Source organism: Hypomesus nipponensis, chromosome 24 (genome assembly GCF_054491055.1).
Source record: "Hypomesus nipponensis isolate SF chromosome 24, ASM5449105v1, whole genome shotgun sequence".
NCBI classification, from domain to species: domain Eukaryota; kingdom Metazoa; phylum Chordata; class Actinopteri; order Osmeriformes; family Osmeridae; genus Hypomesus; species Hypomesus nipponensis.
Genome location: NC_140384.1, coordinates 9,660,001 through 9,684,000, shown reverse-complemented (window position 1 = coordinate 9,684,000; position 24,000 = coordinate 9,660,001). Strand labels below are relative to the sequence as shown.

The window sequence follows — 24,000 nt, the reverse complement described above, 5'->3', positions numbered from 1 at the left end:
CCCTCCCTCCCTCCCTCCCTCCCTCCCTCCCTCCCTCCCTCCCTCCCTCCCTCCCTCCCTCCCTCCCTCCCTCCCTCCCTCCCTCCCTCCCTCCCTCCCTCCCTCCCTCCCTCCCTCCCTCCCTCCCTCCCTCCCTCCCTCCCTCCCTCCCGCTCCTACAGAGGATAGAGCAGAGAGGAACAAAGTGGAAGTGAGAGGAAAGAAAACATCAAAACACAGCATGATTTATTTAGCGTCCGTCTGGTTTCGTCCTAGCCAGGCCTCCTGTCTGTCCAGGGTGGTTTGTAGATGCTCTCCTCAAACCAGGGGGCCGACAGTGATCCTATTGTCAAACTCTCTACTCCCTGCTCCTTCTCTCTCTCTCCCTCTTTTTCTCTCTCCCACTCCCTCTGTCTGTCTCTCCCTCTCCCCTTCTTATTGCTTTGCTTGAAAATCTATCCTGGTTAAATATGTTTTCTAGAGGGGGTTCTGATTGGCTGAAGCCTTGTGTTTTTTGTCTGACAGAAGTTTGAGGGTACCATACGAGTCGTCATCTCTCTGTTGTGGTCTCCATGGCGATCGCCACAACAGGACCGGAGCAGCAGCCTGTCTGCACTAAACCCTACGCCCTAATACTCCTCGAGAGTGGACTGTGGGTGGTCTGGTAGACTCGGCCTAGCCTGGTGTGTGTGTGTGTGTGTGTTTGACTGTTTGAGTGTGTGCGTGTTAGATGATTTGAGTGTGTGTGTATTTGAGCGTGTGTGTGTCGCAGTGGGATGTGTGCCACTCGCTGACCTTCACACACGCACTGGGCCCGCCAAGGAGTTCTCTTATGGGAAGGAGGGAGCGGAGTGGCTGGGGGAGGGAGGGAGGGAGGGGGAAGGAGAGAAATGAAGAGATGAGAGGGAAGAGAGAAGGCAGTGAAGAGGGGGAGGACAGGGTAATGAGAGGAAAGAGTGATTGTGAGAGGAGAGGAGATGGAGGGATGGAAAGGAATCAGCGGAGACATCAGATGGAGGGATGGGGAGATGGGGGCCTGGTGTCTCTCTCTCCCTCTCTCTCTCTCTCCTGTTCTCCTCTACCTGCCACAGGTATCATCTCCATACACGACGGTTAGCGTGGCCGTGCCTCATAAACCCTCCATTAAACACCCTTTCAGTGTGTGTGTGTGTGTGCGTGTGTGTGATGAAGGTGTGTTTGTGTATGGTGTGTGTGCGTAGGGTGTGTATGTGTGTGTGTGTATGTATGGTGTGTGTATGTATGGTGTGTGTGTGTATGGTGTGTGTGTGTTTGCGTCCCTGCCGCACATCGACCTCACCAAGGGCGGGTGATAAAAGTGTGTTCCGCTCAAGGGCGAGTGTTTGGACAGAGACCATAACTTACCCCATTTAGTTACCGTGGCGTTGCCGTGGCGTTGTCAGACAGGCCCACGCTGGCTTTAACATGTCATTAACACGGCCATGTCACTCCGAGGAGAGGGTCGCTCGCCCGCAACCCGCCCGTAAGTCAATCTGCCCCGCGCTGGGCCCTAAGTAATGACAACGTAAAGAAAATTTACTGTCTTACTCACACCGTGTGTGTGTGAGGGTGAGTGTGTGTGTGTGTGAGGGGGTGGGGGGTGGAGTGGCTGATATACGGGTAACACCCCCTCTTCACCCCCCCCCCCCTCCTCCACCACCACCTCCTCCACCTCCTCCTCCACCCGCTGTTGCGGGTAGAACCAAGTTCATTCTCCCCCGAGAGCAAAGTCTCGCACTCATCAATCATGTTCGGCCGGGAGGGGTGTGGGGGGAGGAGGGGGGAGGGAGGAGGGGGGAGGGAGGAGGGGTCAAGGTCTCGTGGGGGTGGAGCTGGGCAGAGAAATCATTGGAGGAGCTCATGATTGGCTGGTTGGGATGGTCAGCAGAAAAGTAGGGAGGGAAGGACGGAGAGAGGAGAGGAGGGAGGGAGCGTGGGAGGGAGGGAGGGAGGGAGAGAGGAGGGAGGGAGGGAGGGAGTGTGGGAGTGAGGGAGGGTACTGTCCCAGATTCAGTGTGACCTTGTGATGCCTCCTGTTGACTGCCTCATGAGAGGAGAGAGAGAGGAGGAGGAGAGGAGGAGAGAGAGAGGGAGAGAGGGAGAGAGAGAGAGAGAGAGAGAGAGAAAAGAGAGAGAGAGAGAGGAGGAGGAGAAGGGAGACAAGGGCAGAGGATTGAGGGTGAGAGAGAGAGAGAGAGTAGAGGTGGATGGAGGGAAAGAGAGAGAGAGAGAGAGAGTAGAGGTGGATGGAGGGAGAGAGAGAGAGTAGAGGTGGATGGAGGGAAAGAGAGAGAGAGAGACTGTTCCAGTGGGAAAACCAATATAGCTGTATCTGACCCAACAGCAGACATTGAACTACTTTTATCTTCTGACCCATCACGCCCCTGAATTCAGAAGTTGTGTCCTTCCTCTGTGTTAAGTAGATCCACAAACGTTCCTTATTTAACTGTATAAAGAACGACAAAAATGCTAAACTACTGCCTTGCAAATCCCATGGCAACCTATTTGAATACAATTAAAAGAAAACAAACAACGTGTATAAAAAAGAGAAAAGGCCGAAGAGACCAAAGGATTCTCCCTGATAAAAATAAACGACCAGATTCTGCGACAGGAAATATTTCAGTTTTTTTCCTGTGAAAATGAAACTCGTCACCCATAGCAACAGAACTCTAAATCAGCTCAACGCTAATGCTAACTGTTCCTCAAAACAAACGGAACACGCAGACAATCCTAAAACCAAGTTTTTTTTAAACATATTTAATCACCATAAAGGCATCCTTTGTGTTCCTGCCCACCCCAGTCACTCTGAACTGCTTTTGAACGTGTGGCAGTTGGTCTTAATCAAGGTTTCAAAACCACAGTGGAATCGGCATCAAAGTACCATTCAATTAGCAACACTCCAGTGAAGGTGTACGATAGTCACCTTTGCTCTCCAGCCTGAGAACAGAGGCATATACAGCTTTCATGGAAGGAAAAAAATATAATCCCACTACTCCAAGATGAATGAATGTAACAGGTGGAACAGTGTGTGTGTGTGTGTGTGTGTGTGTGTGTGTGAGAGAGGGTGTGTGAAACAGGGCCAGTCTTGGATCTCCCTGCTGTCCAGAGCAGCTTCAATTCAAAGCCCCAGTTAAAAAACCAGCAGCTCTCTCATGAATGGGCTGTGATGGTGAAGTGGGATTTGAACCCACCTCCTCGGCGGGACCCGAACCAGAACCGACCAGCTTTGGGGTAAACGTGCCGGGCTATCTGAGGTCCGCTAAAAACCTAACACACGTGTTGTCGTGGATACGAGGATGGTGACTGTGTCGTGACTACAGCGCTGTTCTGCTGTCCTGAATCGAGTCTGTTCTAGTTTCGGGGGTGCATGTCTGTCGCTTGTTCTCATGAATGATGGAACAGCTGCTGCTCTTGCTGTGGCCTGGTCCCCTCGTTACCATGACCGCCACAATGTTCCGTTCCAGCCTACAGCGGTCCTCCGCTCTCACACACACACACACACACACACACACACACACACACACACACACACACACACACACAGAGCTAGTCCACTCCCCCAAACCTCCTCTCATCAGAAGACGGTCTTAATGAGTATAACTGCCTGCCTGCCTGCCTGCCTGCCTGCCTGCCTGCCTGCCTGCCTGCCTGCCTGCCTGCCTGCCTGCCTGTCTGCCTGCCTGCCTGTCTGTCTGTCTGTTCGTCGAGGAAGAAAGTTTGGGTGGTGTGTGTGTCAGGACCATTAGTGGAGACTCTGGCCCCCAGTGGTGATTGATCACTTTTTGGTGATCTATTTAGAGGCTTTTCCCTCCCCTGATTGGCCTGTCTGCGTCATCGAGCGCTCCTATTGGCCATTGATGAAAAAGCTCTTTCAGAGCTTCAGAGAGTAGGGATTGGACATCCAAGGAGGGTGAAATTAGCTCTAGTGTACACACACACTCACACACACACATACATGCTCACACACACACGCACATGCATACATACACAAAGACACACACTCTCACATACACACATACACTGGGAGAGATGTTAATAATTGAGAAGGCATCTGTTCCAATTAATATGCCCCCTTCAAATCAAAGTCCCTGTTTAAATTTCCTAACTGGGTCACTTTCCTTGCGGTGCAGTAATGAGAAGATGAATTGGTGTCTTTAAAAAAGCTCAGTTTGAGCAGGCGAGATATAGAACACACTCTCACACACACACACACACACACACTTCCAGTTGGACAACCCCCCCCCCAAAAAAAAAAAACAAAAAAAAAACAACCTGTCCCAATTGCTACAGGGGCTCAGTCATTGGTCGACCGCCAAGGACCTCTATGTGTGATTGGATAAAAAACAGTGCTGAATAACTGAACCACATGCAGCACTAAAACAATACAGAACAATTCTACTTTAATTGATCAGTTTCAACCAACAACAAGAACCGTATGAGAGCAACCGTGTGTGTGTGTGCGTGTGGAGAACACACTGTGTGTGTGTGTGTGTGTGTGTGGAGAACACACTCTGTGTGTGTGTGTGGAGAACACACACTCTGGTCAGAGCGCAGAGGTTATTTCTATCTTCCTGTGGTTCCACTGCAGGCTGCTGCTGCGTTTGAATAGAAATTTGAATTAGATGAGGCAAGACAGAGAGGGAAACTGATGTTGATATTTGATACTCGCGAGATGGGTCACACACACACACACACACACACACACACACAGGCGTGCACACTGACTTCCACACACTCCGCGTCTGGCTGTGTGTGTTTCTGTGTTTGTGTTTGCGTCTGAGACGAGTGAAAAACTGTCAGTTTCAATCTGATGTAAATCTGGTATCTGAAGATGGGAGTGAGGGAGTGAGGGAGTGAGTGAGGGAGAAAGAGTGAGAGGAAGGGAGTGAGGGAGTGAGGGAGTGAGGGAGGGAGAAAGAGTGAGAGGAAGGGAGAAAGAGTGAGAGGGAGGGAGAAAGAGTGAGAGGAAGGGAGAAAGAGTGAGAGGAAGGGAGAAAGAGTGAGAGGAAGGGAGAAAGAGTGAGAGGAAGGGAGAAAGAGTGAGAGGGAGGGAGTGAGGGAGTGAGGGAGGGAGAAAGAGTGAGAGAAAGGGAGAAAGAGTGAGAGGGAGGGAGAAAGAGTGAGAGGAAGGGAGAAAGAGTGAGAGGAAGGGAGAAAGAGTGAGAGGGAGGGAGTGAGGGAGTGAGGGAGAAAGAGTGAGAGGGAGGGAGAAAGAGTGAGAGGGAGGGAGAAAGAGTGAGAGGGAGGGAGAAAGAGTGAGAGGAAGGGAGCAGTCAACAGTTTGTATAATGTTGTGGCCGGGGGGGTCAGGGTTGTGTGTGGTAGAGGGTAGCTTCTGTAGCGTTTCAACATCAGACTTTGGCTTCCCCCCCCCAGCTGAACAGCCCCCCCTTCCCCCAGCTGAACAGCCCCCCCTCCCCCCAGCTGAACAGCGCACCCCCCCCCCCCCCCCCAGTTGAACAGGCATTCAGGATGTGACAGGCACAGTGTGTTTTGTACAAAGGTTACCGGACTTGTTTACTTCGGAATTACCGTTGTCGCAGCTTAGAGCGCCCCAGTATTTTCATCAAGTGGGATTTGGAGCACACAGGAGAGATGTCAACATGGGTTCATGTGTGTCTGCCCGTCTGCGTGGAGCTCAGAAGCCCTGTCACTGCTTCAGGGGACAGGAGAACCAGGAGAGAGGAGGCACAGAGGAGGGGGATGGAGAAGGGAGGGGGATGGAGAGGGGAGGAGGATGGAGAGGGGAGGCAGAGGGGAGGGAGATGGGAGGGTAGGGGAAAGAGAAAGAAGAGTGAAAATGGGGAAGGAGAGAAGAGCAAGAGAGACTGTGTCCCATATAGTCACACTGAGATGATCCTACAGTCAAACTCTTCCTTTCCTCCCTGCTTCTCTCTCTCTCCCTCTTTCTCTCTCTTTCTCTCTCATCTGTCATCCTCCTCTCTTGCTCCCGCAGTCCTCACTGATTTCTGTCTCCTATCCTTCCAATCCTCAAACCCTATCATCTAAGACTTCTCCCTCCCTCCACCCCCCCTCCATCCACCCCCCTCCCTCCTCCTCTCTCCTCTCCTCTTGACAGATGGAGTGTTAACACTCAGCCAGATGTTTAAAGGTATTCTATCTGTGCGATCTGTCACTTTCAAAGGAGAAGCTAGGGCAGAGAAGCTGGTGGTGGAGGGAGAGAGAGACAGAGAAAGAAAGAGAGAGAGAGAGAGAGAGAGAGAGAGAGAGAGGGAGGGAGGGTGAAGGGGAGGGGGGGGGGAGAGAGAGAGCTTGGCACAGCTTGCTTCACCATTCAGTAACACTAAAGTCTGTTCTCTGTTATTCATCTCTTCATCCCTCTCCTTCTCTCCTTCTCTCCCTCCCCTGCCTTCTCTCAATACACACAGCTTTAAGACAAGACACTGGCCTCTCACGCACACAGACACACATACAGCCGGGATGGGGGAGACATGTACAGCATGAATATGTGATGTAGAACTCCATGTTCAGCAGGAATCTACTGTGGGCTCTGGGTCAACGCTCTGATGAGACGGATGACCGTCTGTTGTATTCTGTCCAATCACAGTGTCTTATTCTTAGATCACGTCTCAGATGCAAGGCTGAAAAAGAGCACAGTGTTGTCAATACACACACACACACACACACACAGACAGACAGACACACACACAGACAGACACACACTATCCCACTTCAGAGCTGAGAAGGGCCAAGGCCTGGATGAGCTGCAGCAACTGCCTGTGCCAACCCAGATCCCAACCACACACACACACACGCGCGTGCACACACACACACACACACACACACGCTTGCTGATCCCCATCACGACTCAGCAAACATGTGCTCCTGGCAGCGTTCGATGCAGTGATCGATAGCGCGTCTGCAGTATTAACACCCAGCTATTGAAATATGGATGGCCTCTCATCGTTGTGATCGGCCGTTTGAGAGAGCCCCTTCTGGGGGGGAAGTGAGGGATCTGTCCTGGTGTAAAGGTGCTTCCTCCATGGAGGTAATTGCCTCCGACTGGATAGTGGGGTGGGTGTGAGGGCTTTGGGGGTGAGGGGGGTGGGTGTGAGGGCTTTGGGGGTGAGGGCTTTGGGTGTGAGGGCTTTGGGGGTGAGGGGGGTGGGGTGGAGGGAAGGGTGGAGAGATGGGAGAGAGGGGAATAGATGGAGTGAGTGATAAAAAGGATGATTGAAAGATATAGAGAGGGGGGAGTGATAAGAGAGAGGGAGGGTGAAGAAGGGGTGAGGGGAGAGGGAGAGAAGGGGTGAGAGGAGAGGGAGAGAGGAGAGGGAGAGAAGGGGTGAAGGGAGAGAGAGCAGGGGTGAAGGAGCCAGCTAAGCCACATGACTTGGTCCTGGCACATGTGCTTGAGTTTGTCGTCCTTCAAAAGACATTCAGACTGAATGAGTCTCTTTCAGCCAATTGTGCTGATGAATTATGGATTAGCTTCTGGGCCGCATGGCTCGGCTACTGAAGAAGACCCACTGTCCAGCTCAGCCCAGAGCTGGGCACTCCACCGGCCGGCCTGTACAGCTCCCCATTAGAAAGCTGATAGATTTGGACCATTTTCTGCTGCTGTCGCTAGTCGTTGGCTGGAGGAAGATGAATGGACTGAGCCAGCCTGCTGTACAGCTGCCATGTGACCTGAGAGAGGCCTTTCCCTAGCTTGGTGCTACTCTGAAACTTCTTTAATGGCACAGTGTTGCTTAAAAAGTCAATTTTAAACGGGGAGAGAAGGAGAGGGTGTGAAAGTAAGAGTGAAAGACGTGGAAAGTGGGAGAGGGTGAGGGAGAGAGAGGGTAATACAAAGATGTGAAGGAGAGAGACAAAGAAATACACAGCAGTAGAGAGGGGAAGATATTGGGGGAGGGGCCTGGGAGGAACGGTAGCCATCTTTGTTGTTGGCCAACTGACAGAAGCGTCCCCCTCAGTTTGTTAATTAAATGTTTTATTCTAACCGGTTTAGTTTTCCTAATCCCACTTAATTAGTCCGTAATGAGCGAGCCTGTGTTCAGAGAAGGCCCTGAGAGAGTCGCAGGGTGAAATTAATTTAGCCTGCGTTGTGTTTGTTCTTCCTGCAAAGGTATGTCAAACAGAAACCAAGCACGACAAGCATGGAGACGGGGGAGGGGAGGGGAGGGGAGAGAAGGGGAGAGGAGGGGAGAGGAGGGGAGGGGAGGGGAGAGAAGGGGAGAGGAGGGGAGGTGAGAGAAGGGGAGGAGAGGGGGAGAGAGGGGAGGAGGTTAGAGAGGGGGGGAGGGGGAGACAGGGGAGGGGGGGAGGAGGGGGAGAGAGGGAAGGTGGGGAGAGAGGGGAGAGGAGGGGATGAGAGGGGAGGAGGGGGAGAGAGGGGAGGAGGTTAGAGAGGGGGGAGGGGGAGAGAGGGGAAGAGGGGGAGAGAGGGGAGGGTAGGGAGAGAGGGGAGAGGAGGGGGAGAGTGGGAAGAGGAGGGGGATAATGGGAGGGTGGGCTGGCTAAGTCATAGCCATCCGTAAAGGAAACAAGGTGAGGACCAGATACTGAAAAGATTTACACTTTGATGTAAGAGCTCATACTTCTTTACTGTAACTTGAGTGAAAAAGTGCGATCAGAACTTTTACCAGTCTTTTTAAACATGAGTATCTGTACTTCTACTTGAGTGAAGGAAGTGTGTACTTTTACCATCTCTGGAGAAATAATTATTGGAGAATTGATGTCAAGCCTGGTTTCAGAATTTTACATAACTGTTTGGGTTTAGAAAGTGGAGGTACTTGTTAGTTTCCACCATGTGCTGAGATAATTGCTGGTGCCAACTTGCTCTGGGGGCTGTGCTAATTAGTAGATCTTGACGATAAGAATCACATGCCTCGGTGCAGGAACACAATAGTACTGACCTGCAGTGCTGTGTTGTGTTCTGACTACAGGAAACCAGTGTGGTGATGCGGCTGTTCAACCCTGGAGAGATACCCTCCTGTAGGGTTACAGGAGGGTATCTCTCCAGGAGCAGGGTTGGAGTGTAACCCTACAGGAGGGTATCTCTCCAGGAGCAGGGTTGGAGTGTAACCCTACAGGAGGGTATCTCTCCAGGAGCAGGGTTGGAGTGTAACCCTACAGGAGGGTATCTCTCCAGGAGCAGGGTTGGAGTGTAACCCTACAGGAGGGTATCTCTCCAGGAGCAGGGTTGGAGTGTAACCCTACAGGAGGGTATCTCTCCAGGAGCAGGGTTGGAGTGTAACCCTACATGAGGGTATCTCTCCAGGAGCAGGGTTGGAATGTAACCCTACAGGAGGGTATCTCTCCAGGAGCAGGGTTGGAGTGTAACCCTACAGGAGGGTATCTCTCCAGGAGCAGGGTTGGAATGTAACCCTACAGGAGGGTATCTCTCCAGGAGCAGGATTGGCCAGTTCTGGGTTTATGATCAGAGCAGAAAGACCGATCAGGGGTCTCTTGTTAAATCAGAGGACATGAGAGGGTATTGGATGTCATCATTGGACACACCCCATTCTCAAAACCCATGAGCTCCAAATTCTGATGCCTTTACTCAAATGTCAAACTCTGAAATCTTTCCTTATACAAAATGTGACTGATGTGGAAGATTTTTTGTAAAAAAAAAGACATATTTTATAATGCAGAAAAAGCCCTTTAAACTTTAATCACCATGTCAAACATCAGAGATGTCAAACTCTCTTTTTGCAGGGACTTTGACTGTCCTCTCTAAAACATTCAGTTCGGGGGAACGAATCAAAGTGTCCCCACTCCTCCACCCCCCGCCCTCCCCCCACCCTTCCCCCCAAAAGAGCAAATCTGCGAGAAAGTGTTTTAAATCAAAACAGATTGCCAAAACGGATTGGAATTTCAAATGCAATTCCCCCCCCCCCCCCCCCCCAACTAATGCGCTCGGTGCTCGATCTCTCCAGAAACAAAGTGCCTCAAATGAGGACATCTTTACTGGAGCTGGGCGCTAGCTAGCCTGCCACGTCCACACAGTGAACGCGTATCATATCATTATCCCATAAATGATTCAAGGCAAAAAAATGAAGATTAGCATGTCTTCTGTTTCTCCCACTGCCCTCTTGTCGTAGCGCTGACGGAGCTAAATTTAGCCTCTCTTGGAAACAGGGGTGTGTGTCCGCCCTGTGAGGAGAATGATAATCATGGGCTTCTGTGTGCCTAGTATGAAAGATTAAAGGAATGTCCCTGTCACTTATGTCAATAGGATGGTAAGGGGGAATTTGGAGAGGGGGAGAAAGGGGGGGGGCAGGGAGGGGAGGAGAGGAGGAGGCGGGGAGGAGAGGGAGGTGGGGAAGAGGGGTGAGAGGGAGAGAGAGAGTGGTAGTGATCTCACAACTTGAGAGAATAGTTAATCTTTCAGCGACATCTCGGAAACAACACTCTCAGCTCACAGGAGAGAACGATCCGGGATACCTGATGTGTGTTTGATTTATTATGTCTGAGTCATTCTGTGTTCAATGTCAACAGTTTCAGGACCAGAAGTATCCCCTTGCCGATTCAGCCAAATGAAGGACACCAAATATTCATTTTCTTACTTGGGACCATCTCTCCAAAGCTTCTTGGTGACCCAGGCTACACACACACACACACACGCACACACACACACACACACACAGTCTCGTGCTCCATCCCTCATCTCTCCAGGCCACCAAGCTTGCTGCAGTGATGAATAAAACAGCAGTGTAGGTTTGTTCTGCTGATGCGTTGGGTTTTAAATTAACTTCACCAGCTGCTGGCTGCCCCATACCAGCGAACCATTACACCCCCGCCTCCTCCTCCTCCTCCTCATCCTCCTCTCCCTCCTCTTTTCCCTCCTCCTCTCCCTCCTCCTCGTCCTCCTCCCCCTCATCGTCTCCTCTTCCTCCTCCTCTCCTTCCTCCTCATCCTCCTCTCCCTCCTTTTCCTCCTCCTCTCCCTCCTCCTCATCCTCATCCTCATCCTCCTCTCCCTCCTCCTCCTCCTCCTCCTCTACTTCCTCCTCCTCCTCCTCTTCCTCCTCCTCATCTCCTTCCTCCTCATCCTCTTCTCCCTCCTCCTCATCCTCCTCTCCCTCTCCCTCCTCCTCCTCCTCCTCCTCATCCTCCTCTCCCTCCTCCGTTGTCTTGGATGTGTTATGGGCACAGTCCTTGGCGGGAGGGAGGGTATTTGTTTGTGTAGATAGTATCTGTAGAGTGACAGTACACAAGCAGAAGTGTGTGTGGTGTTGATAGTGTCACAGGCCAGCATGGGCCTAGCATCAGCCTGTCACACAGGAGTCACGTACCAAAGGCAACCACACACCCACACACACACACACACACACCCACACACACATCCAGGAGGATGCCCAGGTTTATGTAGATGTTGCCCTGGCCTGTGGCTGGCTGACTCTGTGATCCTCTGTCAACACTGCTGTCCTCAGGCTGTCAGGAACACTGGTCTGCCCTGAGACAGCAGAGTACAGTGACCTGAACACTGGTCTGCCCTGAGACAGCAGAGTACAGTGACCTGAACACTGGTCTGCCCTGAGACAGCAGAGTACAGTGACCTGAACACTGGTCTGCCCTGAGACAGCAGAGTACAGTGACCTGAACACTGGTCTGCCCTGAGACAGCAGAGTACAGTGACCTGAACACTGGTCTGCCCTGAGACAGCAGAGTACAGTGACCTGAACACTGGTCTGCCCTGAGACAGCAGAGTACAGTGACCTGAACACTGGTCTGCCCTGAGACAGCAGAGTACAGTGACCTGAACACTGGTCTGCCCTGAGACAGCAGAGTACAGTGACCTGAACACTGGTCTGCCCTGAGACAGCAGAGTACAGTGACCTGAACACTGGTCTGCCCTGAGACAGCAGAGTACAGTGACCTGAACACTGGTCTGCCCTGAGACAGCAGAGTACAGTGACCTGAACATTGGTCTGCCCTGAGACAGCAGAGTACAGTGACCTGAACACTGGTCTGCCCTGAGACAGCAGAGTACAGTGACCTGAACACTGGTCTGCCCTGAGACAGCAGAGTACAGTGACCTGAACACTGGTCTGCCCTGAGACAGCAGAGTACAGTGACCTGAACACTGGTCTGCCCTGAGACAGCAGAGTACAGTGACCTGAACACTGGTCTGCCCTGAGACAGCAGAGTACAGTGACCTGAACACTGGTCTGCCCTGAGACAGCAGAGTACAGTGACCTGAACACTGGTCTGCCCTGAGACAGCAGAGTACAGTGACCTGAACACTGGTCTGCCCTGAGACAGCAGAGTACAGTGACCTGAACACTGGTCTGCCCTGAGACAGCAGAGTACAGTGACCTGAACACTGGTCTGCCCTGAGACAGCAGAGTACAGTGACCTGAACACTGGTCTGCCCTGAGACAGCAGAGTACAGTGACCTGAACACTGGTCTGCCCTGAGACAGCAGAGTACAGTGACCTGAACACTGGTCTGCCCTGAGACAGCAGAGTACAGTGACCTGAACACTGGTCTGCCCTGAGACAGCAGAGTACAGTGACCTGAACACTGGTCTGCCCTGAGACAGCAGAGTACAGTGACCTGAACACTGGTCTGCCCTGAGACAGCAGAGTACAGTGACCTGAACACTGGTCTGCCCTGAGACAGCAGAGTACAGTGACCTGAACACTGGTCTGCCCTGAGACAGCAGAGTACAGTGACCTGAACACTGGTCTGCCCTGAGACAGCAGAGTACAGTGACCTGAACACTGGTCTGCCCTGAGACAGCAGAGTACAGTGACCTGAACACTGGTCTGCCCTGAGACAGCAGAGTACAGTGACCTGAACACTGGTCTGCCCTGAGACAGCAGAGTACAGTGACTTGAACACTGGTCTGCCCTGAGACAGCAGAGTACAGTGACCTGAACACTGGTCTGCCCTGAGACAGCAGAGTACAGTGACCTGAACACTGGTCTGCCCTGAGACAGCAGAGTACAGTGACCTGAACACTGGTCTGCCCTGAGACAGCAGAGTACAGTGACCTGAACACTGGTCTGCCCTGAGACAGCAGAGTACAGTGACCTGAACACTGGTCTGCCCTGAGACAGCAGAGTACAGTGACCTGAACACTGGTCTGCCCTGAGACAGCAGAGTACAGTGACCTGAACACTGGTCTGCCCTGAGACAGCAGAGTACAGTGACTTGAACACTGGTCTGCCCTGAGACAGCAGAGTATAGTGACTTGAACACTGGTCTGCCCTGAGACAGCAGAGTACAGTGACCTGAACACTGGTCTGCCCTGAGACAGCAGAGTACAGTGACCTGAACACTGGTCTGCCCTGAGACAGCAGAGTACAGTGACCTGAACACTGGTCTGCCCTGAGACAGCAGAGTACAGTGACTTGAACACTGGTCTGCCCTGAGACAGCAGAGTACAGTGACCTGAACACTGGTCTGCCCTGAGACAGCAGAGTACAGTGACCTGAACACTGGTCTGCCCTGAGACAGCAGAGTACAGTGACCTGAACACTGGTCTGCCCTGAGACAGCAGAGTACAGTGACCTGAACACTGGTCTGCCCTGAGACAGCAGAGTACAGTGACCTGAACACAACCACTGCTGAGGGAGGGGGGGATAGTGAGAAAGTAGAGAGAGAGAGAGAGAGAGAGAGAGAGAGAGAGAGAGAGAGAGAGAGAGAGAGAGAGAGAGAGAGAGAGAGAGAGAGAGAGAGAGAGAGAGAGAGAGAGAGAGAGAGAGAGAGAGAGAGAGAGAGAGAGAGAGAGAGAGAGAGAGAGAGAGAGAGAGAGAGAGAGAGAGAGAGAGAGAGAGAGAGAGAGAGAGAGAGAGAGAGAGAGAGAGAGAGAGAGAAGAGAGAGGACTAAGAGGTCTCATTCACACCTCAGTGTTCAGGTCCAGGTGGGTCCAGGTGGGTCCAGGTGGGTCCAGGTGGGTCCATCAGACTGCAGTCTGTAGGAGAGAGAGCCAGGCCTGGCAGCAGGGTTTGCCCCGCACCGTCTGAGAGACACTCAGAGAACATGGCATTCTTTTCCTCTCTGTCCTCTGCTCTCTTTCACACACTGTCACACACACACACACACACACACACACACTCACACACACACACACACACACACTTCCTTTCCTCTCTCTGCTTCTCCCTCACTCTCCTTCCTCTCCTCGCTCTCCGCATTGTTGAAGTCAAATCATGCCTTTCACAGACACAATCCCTCATTACCGCCAAATGACGGGATGTACAAAACAACAGGACCAATTACGAAGGCTCTGTCGACGGCAACGAATAATAGAGTTAGAAAAGGGCCAGAACAGAGCACGCCTGATTGGCTGTGTGCAGGAGAAGAGCTGCCATTTGTTTTCCATTGTCCTGTTCCATGTGTGTGCGTGAATGGGCCCCCTCTCCTCCCTGCTAATTGGTCGTCACTTACCCAGATTAGGGGGGCGAGAGCTGATGTAGGCCACGCCCCCGAGGTAAGTGATTGGCCAGAGCAGACAAATAGGTTATTTATTGGAAGCTCATTGGTCGAGGCCAACAGGAAATGAAAACCGAGCATTAGGTTCGAGGCGGGAAAGGGAAATCGATAACCGCTTCAGGAATGTATTTATTTATCGGTAAATCTTGTATGTCGTCCCTGCTCCCAGAGTTGGTTGTCAAGGGCGATGTTTGGGAATGGGGGAAATTCTGTTTGTGTGTGGCTTGATGTCCTTGGCACATTGTAGAGCTTTATTGTCCCGGCTGATTTATGTGGCTGTGGTTTAAACTCAGAGTAGGAGGCTGTTGGTAGCACAGTCAAACTCACACACACCCACACCCTCCCACACTCTCACACACAAAAACAGTTGAGGTATTTTGAATCTGATGGATCTGATCTGCAGTAGATATATTTACACTATCCAGTAGATCCCCTGACAGACTTGTAAGTTAATATGTGTGTGTGTGTTTGTGTTAATGCATGTGTGTGAGTGTGATGGATAGCCCTGGCAACCACAGGATGATAGCCATCTTGATTGTTCAGTCTGTGGTTATGTAAACTCTGTTACTACAGTACAGTTTGCACAGACACTTCACAGCAACATCAGATAAAGGTGTGCGTGTGTGTGTGTGTGTGTGTGTGCGTGTGCGCGTGCGCGTGTGCGTGTGTGTGGGGGGGTAGCAGTACATTCACATGTGAGAGTATATGTCAGGCTACTTGATGTCTCTAATCTACATGGCTTGTGTGTGTGTGTGTGTGTGTGTTACTTACTGCTCGTTGTCTGTTTGTTTCCCAAGGCACACACCTTGAATTTTTGTTTCCATGGCAACTTGGTCGGCGAGTTGGCCAGATAACAGAGCTATTACGTTGTAGTTATTTTTTTTTTTTTTTTTTGAAGGGTTGCCAGATGGGAGTGCAACTGCAGCGCTCCACAGAGATTTGTCTTGTTAGAGAACTGACAATGTTCAGGTTTCTCTGTTTCTCTTTCCCTCTCCCTCTTCCTCTCTCTCCGCAGGCAGGCGGGTGGAGAGTGTGTGTGTGTGTGTGTGTGTCGGGTGGAGAGAGCTGCAACTCCGCCTCACTGACTCACCATGTCTCCCTCTCTCTCTCATGGCTGGAGGAACACGGGCGAGCAAGAGCGCAGCACACCACCGTGAAGTTACAAGGAGTTACCAGTCTTTCTCTCTGTCACACACACACTTACTTGCGTACACTCAGAGACTATTTACATGGCTCTTGAACACACACACACACATACAAACACACTGTAGCACATACGCACACCTACACACAGACAGTAGCTTCAACACACACACACACACAGACACAGTAGCTTCTTGCAGTTCAGGTAAGGGACAGTGTGGTTGAAGGGAACACGCTAAAAAGATTGTTTCACAGAACCATCTGTAGGAAGGTTCCATGTCAATCATTTTCAACAACCATTCAGTGTTCCATGCGTCACTTTGGAAAGGCACGAACAAGCGTAAGGGTTCTAATGTGGAACCTTTTACCAGAGGGTCTTTTTATAGAACCTTGTTTCTTTCTCTGTGCGTACGTACAGGGAGTGTTGTGTACTAGCGTGGTCTCCCTGTTTTGCTTTATCGACTTGCCCAAACAGAGTGGTTCTCACAAGGAACCAAGGTTCCCCTTCATGTGTAGCACCACAGGTCTTTTGGGGCGGAACGTTCCAGCAGGTTCCGCTTTCGTCCGCAAGACGAAAGGCACATCAATTATTCAGCTTTTACAGAAAACTGTGTGTTTCCTTATTTCTCTCTCTCCCTCGCCCTTTTTACATGTCTGGACTCTGAGGGAGCAGAGAGACCCAGTGAAAGCCTGACAAGGAACCCCAGGTCTTTGATTGTCCGAGTCATTAGAGGATGTGTTTTTAGAGTGGGAGACGTTCTCCCGGCATTACTGTACAAGCTTGTTACGGCTCCACGTTTTAATGAAACGTTTAACTGCTTTGGAGTGTCAACGCAAAAGCGTAAACATGATGCCGACTCAGTTCTGCTGCTGACAGATCTTAGCCGTGATTGGCTGGTCTGCTTGTCCCTGTATGTTTACCTTCTATTCCATAGGTTAAAGCGTTCCAGCTCATTTGCTGATATACATTCCACAATGTGTACAGCAACTATGACAGTAGCTGAAGCCATGGCTTCTCTCTATGTCGTCATAGAAACCCCCTTGCTTGTGGTTCTGGTTATGTTAAGCTGTCCTGTGTCTGAATCGTAAGTGGGGTCAGATGGCTGAGCGGTTAGGGAATTGGGCAATTAATCAGAACGTTGCCGGTTCGATTCCCGTGGCTGTGCCAAATGACGTTGTGTCCCTGGGCATGGCACTTCACCCTACTTGCTTCGGGGGAATGTCCCTGTACCTACTGTAACTTGCTCTGGATAAGAGCGTCTGCTAAATGACTAAGTGTAAATGTCTTAGTTCAGCTGTGTGTAACGGCCCAGAGGGTGAGAACGTGACGGAACGTTCTCTAGATCCGTCTGTAGGAAGGTTCCACATCGTTTCCGAGAACAATGAGGTGTTCTGAACTGCTCCTCTGTGGGCATAGCACTAGCCTAGGGCTTCTAAGTCTGAATCTTTCATCAGAAGGTTTCTTTTAAAAGCTTGTTTTTTTTGTGTGTGTTTGACACCATCATAAAAATCAAAGTCTAAATGTTCTTTCTCGTTGTATCTGACATTATTCAAGATTCAGACTCCAGGGAGGTGCACGCAAAGCTAGTACTATTGGACTATATTATCTATCCTTCATTATCCTTCGTCATGCTCTGTAAATAGTCATTCCATACTTGAATCTGATTTCAAATTGTGTTTGAGAGGGATACTAATGAATCAGATTATTCCAGAAAGTCTCTCTGATTGATAAATGTCCCCCTTACCCCCCGGAACACCCCGGAACACCCCGGAACACCCCGGAACACTCCGGAACACACCCTGTCAGCCTTGTTGTTTTCTGCGTCATCTATCTGGATCATACACACTACAATGAGCACCATTAGTTGGTTCAGTGAAAAACACAGTTAGCCTTGCTCTGGTGGGCAGTCCTGAACAATTACCACCTTGTTTCCTTTGGGGAGCAGAGAGAGCCTAGGAATAAGCTGCATGAAGTCATAGCTAAACTGTCTCATCCTCAAACACTTCAAAGCTCTGTTTGATTCATGTTCTCCTTTGCCATTGCAGAACTGTTATTTTGGTTACTGTCGTGATGCGCTACACAAATCAAATGTTAGCATGTCATGTGTTACCCTTCACTGGGTGACTAAGGTGCAGGTTGGTACTGAAGGATATCTTGCTGTCATTAGTCACTGTGTCCTGTAGTTTACAAGGTGACATCTGATTCAAAGGGGAGTTTTTGGCAACGCTTTTTATCAAGGTTACATGAACTACCTGGTGCCACGTAGCAATTCTAAAATAGTAAAAACATTGTAGGGATTGTACTGTGCCAGGCTTGATGCTGTATTGATGAGTGTCTGGGCGTTCTGTTTCCCTGTGAGCTTGTAGACGCTCTCCTTTTCCTGTCTAACCGCTCGTAGACGCTCTCTGTTTCCTGTCTGACCGCTCGTAGACGCTCTCTGTTTCCTGTCTGACCGCTCGTAGACGCTCTCTGTTTCCTGTCTGACCGCTCGTAGACGCTCTCTGTTTCCTGACTGACCGCTCGTAGGCACTCTCTGTTTCCTGACTGACCGCTCGTAGACGCTCTCTGTTTCCTGACTGACCGCTCGCGCTGTTTCTCCCCACAGGTGCCATCTTTGACGAGTCGGCCAGGAAGGATGACGAGGTGTTCCGCCTGGCCGTGGCGGACCTCAACCTGAACAGCGAGATCCTGGAGACGGAGAAGATCACCATCTCGGTGGAGTTTGTAGACGGGAACAACCCCTTCCAGGCCGTTCAAGAAGGTACGCGGCCATGTTGTCTTTGTTTCTGTGAGACGTCTCTGGTTCTGTGTTCACACCACTGACCCAGCCCAGGTCAGGCCAGGCCAGGCTTGGATCACTTGTACTGTGTTCACACAACCGGGCCAAGCCAAACCAGGCTTAGCAGAACCATCTGGCTTGGTTGACATCTCTGGCTTGGTGTCACTTCTGCCTGAAGAAGCCCTTCCAGGATCTGCAGGAAGGTAGGTTCTACCTTCACCCTGCTGTCAGTGAGGCGCTGCTCACAGACTGGGTCCAGGGCTGGGCAGAGCCAGGCTATTCTAGACCATTCCAGACCCCATCACTACCCGTTCATGCGAGGTTCCGCGTGGTTAAGGTTTACTTAGCAAAATTGCAAAGTAGCCACATCTCAGTTACCTGGCACGGTGGCGGGTACTATTATGAAAATAACACAACAGCGCAAAACTGACATCTGAATGACTTAACTACAGTGCAGCAATCACACCTCACTGTTGGATCCACGTCGGTCTCCTGGCTCCTGGTCAAGGCTGTGCTGATCAGCTCCTGCTCTCTCATGCTCCTGTTCAGGCCTGGGCTGTTACAACACAGAGATATCTCCATGAAAATAACCCACAGGGAGTCATTCTCTCTCCTCAGAGAATAAAGCACACCATACCATTTAACTTCCCGTAAACTGTGCCCCAGCCATCAAACTGTTATGGTTAACTGAGTTTAAAAGCTCCACAGAGTAATCTCTGCAAGAAACCTGTTACCCCAGCCCCACAGAGCCTTCACCCTTACTGCCCCAAATTACCCCAGTGCTTTCAGTACCCCGTCTACTCTGAAAAAGTACAAGAAAGAAAGAAATCAACCCTAACCTGCACGTTCCAAGAAGCCAAGCATGACCCCGAGAAAAGATTTGGGATCGGACAAAGAAAAAAAAAAAAAAAGTTAATATCTAAACCATTGTAATCTTGACAAAACTGAAACCCTCTGGTGAAAATAAACCAATAAGGCCTAAGAATGCGGTGAGTGAACATTGAAGTCTTATTTCACCTAAGTCTACCCTTGTATGGATGTCCACGACCACAGCAGACAGAAGGAAGGAGAGGGAGTAGGTGAGACAGAGAGAGTATGATGGGATGTTAGGATGTGGATGAGGGACTTGGCAGTTTGTGGCCCTGCATTAAACCTGTCTGACACACGCACACACACACACACACACACACACACACACACACACACACACACACACACACACACACACAGACCTGAGACCACATCACTGATACACTAAGCTGGATTCCTCTTCTTTAGGCCCCACAGGCTTTGCAAATGATGCACAAAAGGAACTGAGAGGAAAATCATTTTGCTTTCAGATGTCTCCCTGCCATTTACTGGAAAAGGAAAAACGCAGGGACGTGCACAGGTTGTGGCTAAGGTTGCACGGGCAACTGCCCGTTTGCCCTCCTCGAGTCAAAGTGCCCCTCCGAGGAAAATAAATAAATAATAGTGAATTTAAACAGCTGCAGAATTTCATGTAGATCTAGATGTAAAACATTTCATAAAGTAGCCTTATTCAGTTCCAACTGACACGCCTATGGGCTACAAGAGTGGCAAGGGGAGGGGCTCTGTTTACTCTGCACGCGACCGCCACCTGAGCCTCCATTTGTTACCCTCAAGAGACGGTCACGGTTGTTTTCATCTGCGTAGATGAAAAAGCTGCTTTGACGTTGTCAGAAATGGTGAGTTTTGAAATTGTAGAAATGTATAACAAACGAACAATCATCATCAAGTTTTATGAAATGAATTAAAATCTTCATAAATCCAGGCTCAGTTTGCCCTGTTTAGCCTAAATAATCAGACAGCTAGTTTGCCTACCAGACAGCATTATTATGACATGCTAATATTTTGAACATGTCTGCTGATGGTTAGTTTCTAACATTTCGTTTTAACAAGAAGAATAAATGATAAAAGTAATGCATCACATGAATTATTTCATGAATTATTTCATTCAAAATTAGATTTAATGTCTAAATCCTTTCACTATTTGGGGTTTTGTTGGGGGGGGCGGGGGGCTGCCCTTTTTTCAGGCCAGAGCAACTGCTCTTCAAAATTTCTGTGCACGTCCCTGGAAAAACGTTTCTTTTAAAGTGGTATTTTGAGATTTTGATCATGCCCGTCACTGTTTATGCCGTTCAACAGTTTCCAGATGAATCCTTAGTATCACAATTTGATTAAAAGTTAGTTTTCTTGATAGCTGGCAGACATTTCTCTTTTTTCGTAATGAATCCCTTCGTTTTCCAAAACATCTTACAATTAATTAGTGTTTTTATCCTGCCCAGCATTGGTCCAGAGGGATTATCTCTGATAACCAGTTTGGCAGAGCAAGATCGAAAGCCAGCTAGTATCTAAGTTTTACTCCGTGATTTAATTATCTGATAATTGAAATAAATCCTACATCTACACAAGAGACCACCTGTTAGTGGGACAAAGAGCGCTAAAAGGGCCGTATCTAGTAGATAGTAGATAGTAGATAGTAGATAGTGTAGGCCAGACTCTGTATGAAGACATCAAACGCGATCACATCCCAGCTCCTACAGCGTGTAGCATATCGAGTAATAGGTACCAAACTCAGCCTTGTTAGAAGTCTTCACTCTGGTTCGAAGTGCCTGAGGGCTTGGCCAGGTTCCTGTTTGGGCGGTTACACCAGTCTTAATGGAGAGCTGTTATTTGTGGACGGTGTTTCCATCCGGCTTTACTGAGAGCCTTGTTACGAACTGAGCTTTTGTCCGAAACCCGGCTTGCACGGCAGCCTTTGATGTCGCATCCCGAGGAGTGCTATTACTGAGCACAGTACAGCACAGCGAAAATAAGTCTGCAATATTGCGCAGCGTGCCGGAAAGCAACACAACGCCATCATAAGTAAATAAAGTAGCGACACCGCTGCCTGTCTTGTAAAACAGGCTGTGCGTTCAACACTTAAAAGACAATGCTGCATGAAACAACACAAAACAGCCCTGTGTACCTGAAAAAAAAACGCTCTGTTGAATTATGAACCAGTTTAGTCACACTCACAGTAATTATTCCTAAAGTAAACATCGTGAGCAATGGAAGAGTCCTTATTGCAACCTTGCCTTCCATGGGATGTGGAGATACATTGATGTATGGATAGCATATAGCAGCTTACAACTTTCGGCCTTTTTAATGCAGATTTAATTATTTTTCCAGTTCCCCCCTCATCTTTAAACATGTATGGTGTGCCTAGCAACAGCCAGTGATCCATTGTAAGAGCTATGGGAACACACGTGTGCTAACACACGCATGAACCCACGTAGCCCACTCCGTCATCTTAATGAACAAGCTTCTCTGTGCCGCTTGGACACTTGGTAAGGGCTGTTTGCAGGGCCCCAGTATGGATCGGATGGCGTGTGCATTTGTTATCACAGCACTTACCTCACCAAACCCTCCTCTCATTCTAGTCAACGATAGGTACCTCTCTCTGAGGGACTCGCAGAAGTGTGCCTTCCAGGGCTGGGATTTAGGGCTTTGTCCGAGCCAGTGTACCCAGGGAAGATGCGCTCCAGGCCTGCTGCTGTGTCTCCTGGGTCCTGCACGGTCATCTAATAGGTGGTGTAGCTACGTGACCCGGGGGTGATGGATGGAGCAGGGGGCTCTCACTGTGCTGCCTCTCTCTCTCTTACACACATGGGCGTTCAGACACACACACACACACACAGTCGCCGTAACACACACACACACACAGTTGCTTTAGCGCACACATGGACACACATTGAGACACACAAACACCATGCATACAGACTATCCGCACGCACATTCACACACACGTGTGTCACGGTTGATTAGCCATCCCCCCCCCCACAACAAATGCATCTGTGTGTGTGTGCCATGTGTGTGTGTGTGTGTGCCATGTGTGTGTGTGTGTGTTACAAGCTGCCACCAGTGCAGGCAGCTCTGTTATGATCGAGGGGGAATACCACCATCTCCTTCACTGCTGTCCACCCCCAAGGCAAGACACAGCGAGCACAGAGAGTGATGGAGATATTCATCACAGTCCGCATTACAGGCTGGCTAGCCGAGCCTGTCTTCGGGATGGCAGGGGAGAGATCAAGGCGAAGCGTGGCGCGCCAGCATCAGTCCTCTTTGACCAATCACAGGCAGACAACCGTGACCGCTCCCATAAAATGCTTGCTGGAGGGCTCGTTTAAAGGGACAGTCCGCCCTTAAATCACAGCTTTTGAACTGTCCGAGTGTAAACGCGCCCCTTTATTTGGCGGGGAGAGCCCCCGCTCCCTGGGGGCCTGTGTTTAGTGGCGTGTGCCATGGGGTGGAATGACGCTTATAGTGCAACCAATTATGCAGGCATGGCAACACAATCACACATGGAGTTTAGATGGTAATATCCTTTTAATTGCTTTTCAACTGATTTGCAGGTTCGGATTGTGTGCACGGTTCTGATTGTGCTCAAGTGTGTGTGTGCGTGTGTGTGCATATGTATGAATATGTCTGTGAGTGTGTGTGTATGCATGTGTCTAAATGTGTGTGTGTGCAGGTTTATAAATGTCCGTGGATGTGTGTAAATACTATGTGTGTGTGTGCATGTGTAAAAAGACTATATGCATGTGTGTGAGCAGATGTATAAGTGTGTGTGAGCAGGTCTATACCTGTGTGTGTGTGTGTGTGTGTGTGTGTGTGTGTGTGTGTGTGTGCTCCACCAGTCTATGGAGATATGATACAACATCAGCACCCTGGTTGCTTGTCTTGCAGACATGTGGGGGTAAGAGGGGGGTAATTGCGGATGGTGAGCTGCCACTCTGCGCTCCGTCTCTCCATCTCCCTCGGTAACCAGATTAATTAGTGAACAGGTAGAAGTGTGTGTATTCATGCCTCATATTGATTAAAGCAGGAAGATGGGCTGTAATTGGATAAGCGCTCATGAGGGCGGAAAGAAGGTGTGGGGGGTGCTCATCTACTTGAATCACACACACACACTTAGACACACACACACACACACACACTTAGACACATACGCTTCGACCCGCATAGACACACACACATGCACACACCTTATACCTAACCCTACAGAACACATGGCCTTAGCAGCTCAGCAGGTGACATCAAGGACAGTAAGGGGACTTTACATACACATACAGGACATGCTAAACATCACATTCAAGTACGATTAATATCTGCTGGGTTTGACAAACGCCATAAGCACATTAATATGTATTTATATGCTACGGCACTTGAATAATGACTCTGTTTTAAAGTTAGGAGGCAGACACAGGGATAAAGTGGTGTGTGTGTGTGTGTGTTTGTGTGTTCCTCTCCATAGTTCTGTGATTCTGTGGAACGACTGAAGATCACTTGACACAGCTATGCAAATGCACCGCAGGAAATACATGCAGTCAAAGACCCAGATCACAGTTTTCTGTTTAATAAAACCTTGATTCGGGTCTGTGTTTAGAACAAAAAAAGAACGTGAAAATAAAAGAGGAATCGTGCCTGCTCTGCATTTCTTCACTCGCTTCTTCCACAGATCCGTGAGGTTCCTCGTAGAAAAATCCGGAAACAAGTGCCGTTTCCTGACTGTGGCGGGGCATTTTTACAGCTATGAATATTTCAGTGGCAAATGATTCTACCCCTGGGTTATGAAAGATTCAAAAAGTGCACGGTCGGTTTGGGTTTG

At 49.9% G+C, this 24,000-nt stretch overlaps 1 protein-coding gene across 1 annotated transcript in view; it reads left to right on the top strand.

Annotated features, from left to right (window-relative positions):
- Window positions 1–24,000, top strand: part of grid2 (glutamate receptor, ionotropic, delta 2) — a 239,552-nt gene that overhangs the window by 23,245 nt on the left and 192,307 nt on the right. Inside the window, exon 2 of the mRNA XM_084690482.1 lies at window positions 18,156–18,311. Coding sequence (XP_084546608.1) covers window positions 18,156–18,311 — 156 coding nt within the window. The remainder of the gene's footprint in view (window positions 1–18,155; window positions 18,312–24,000) is intronic.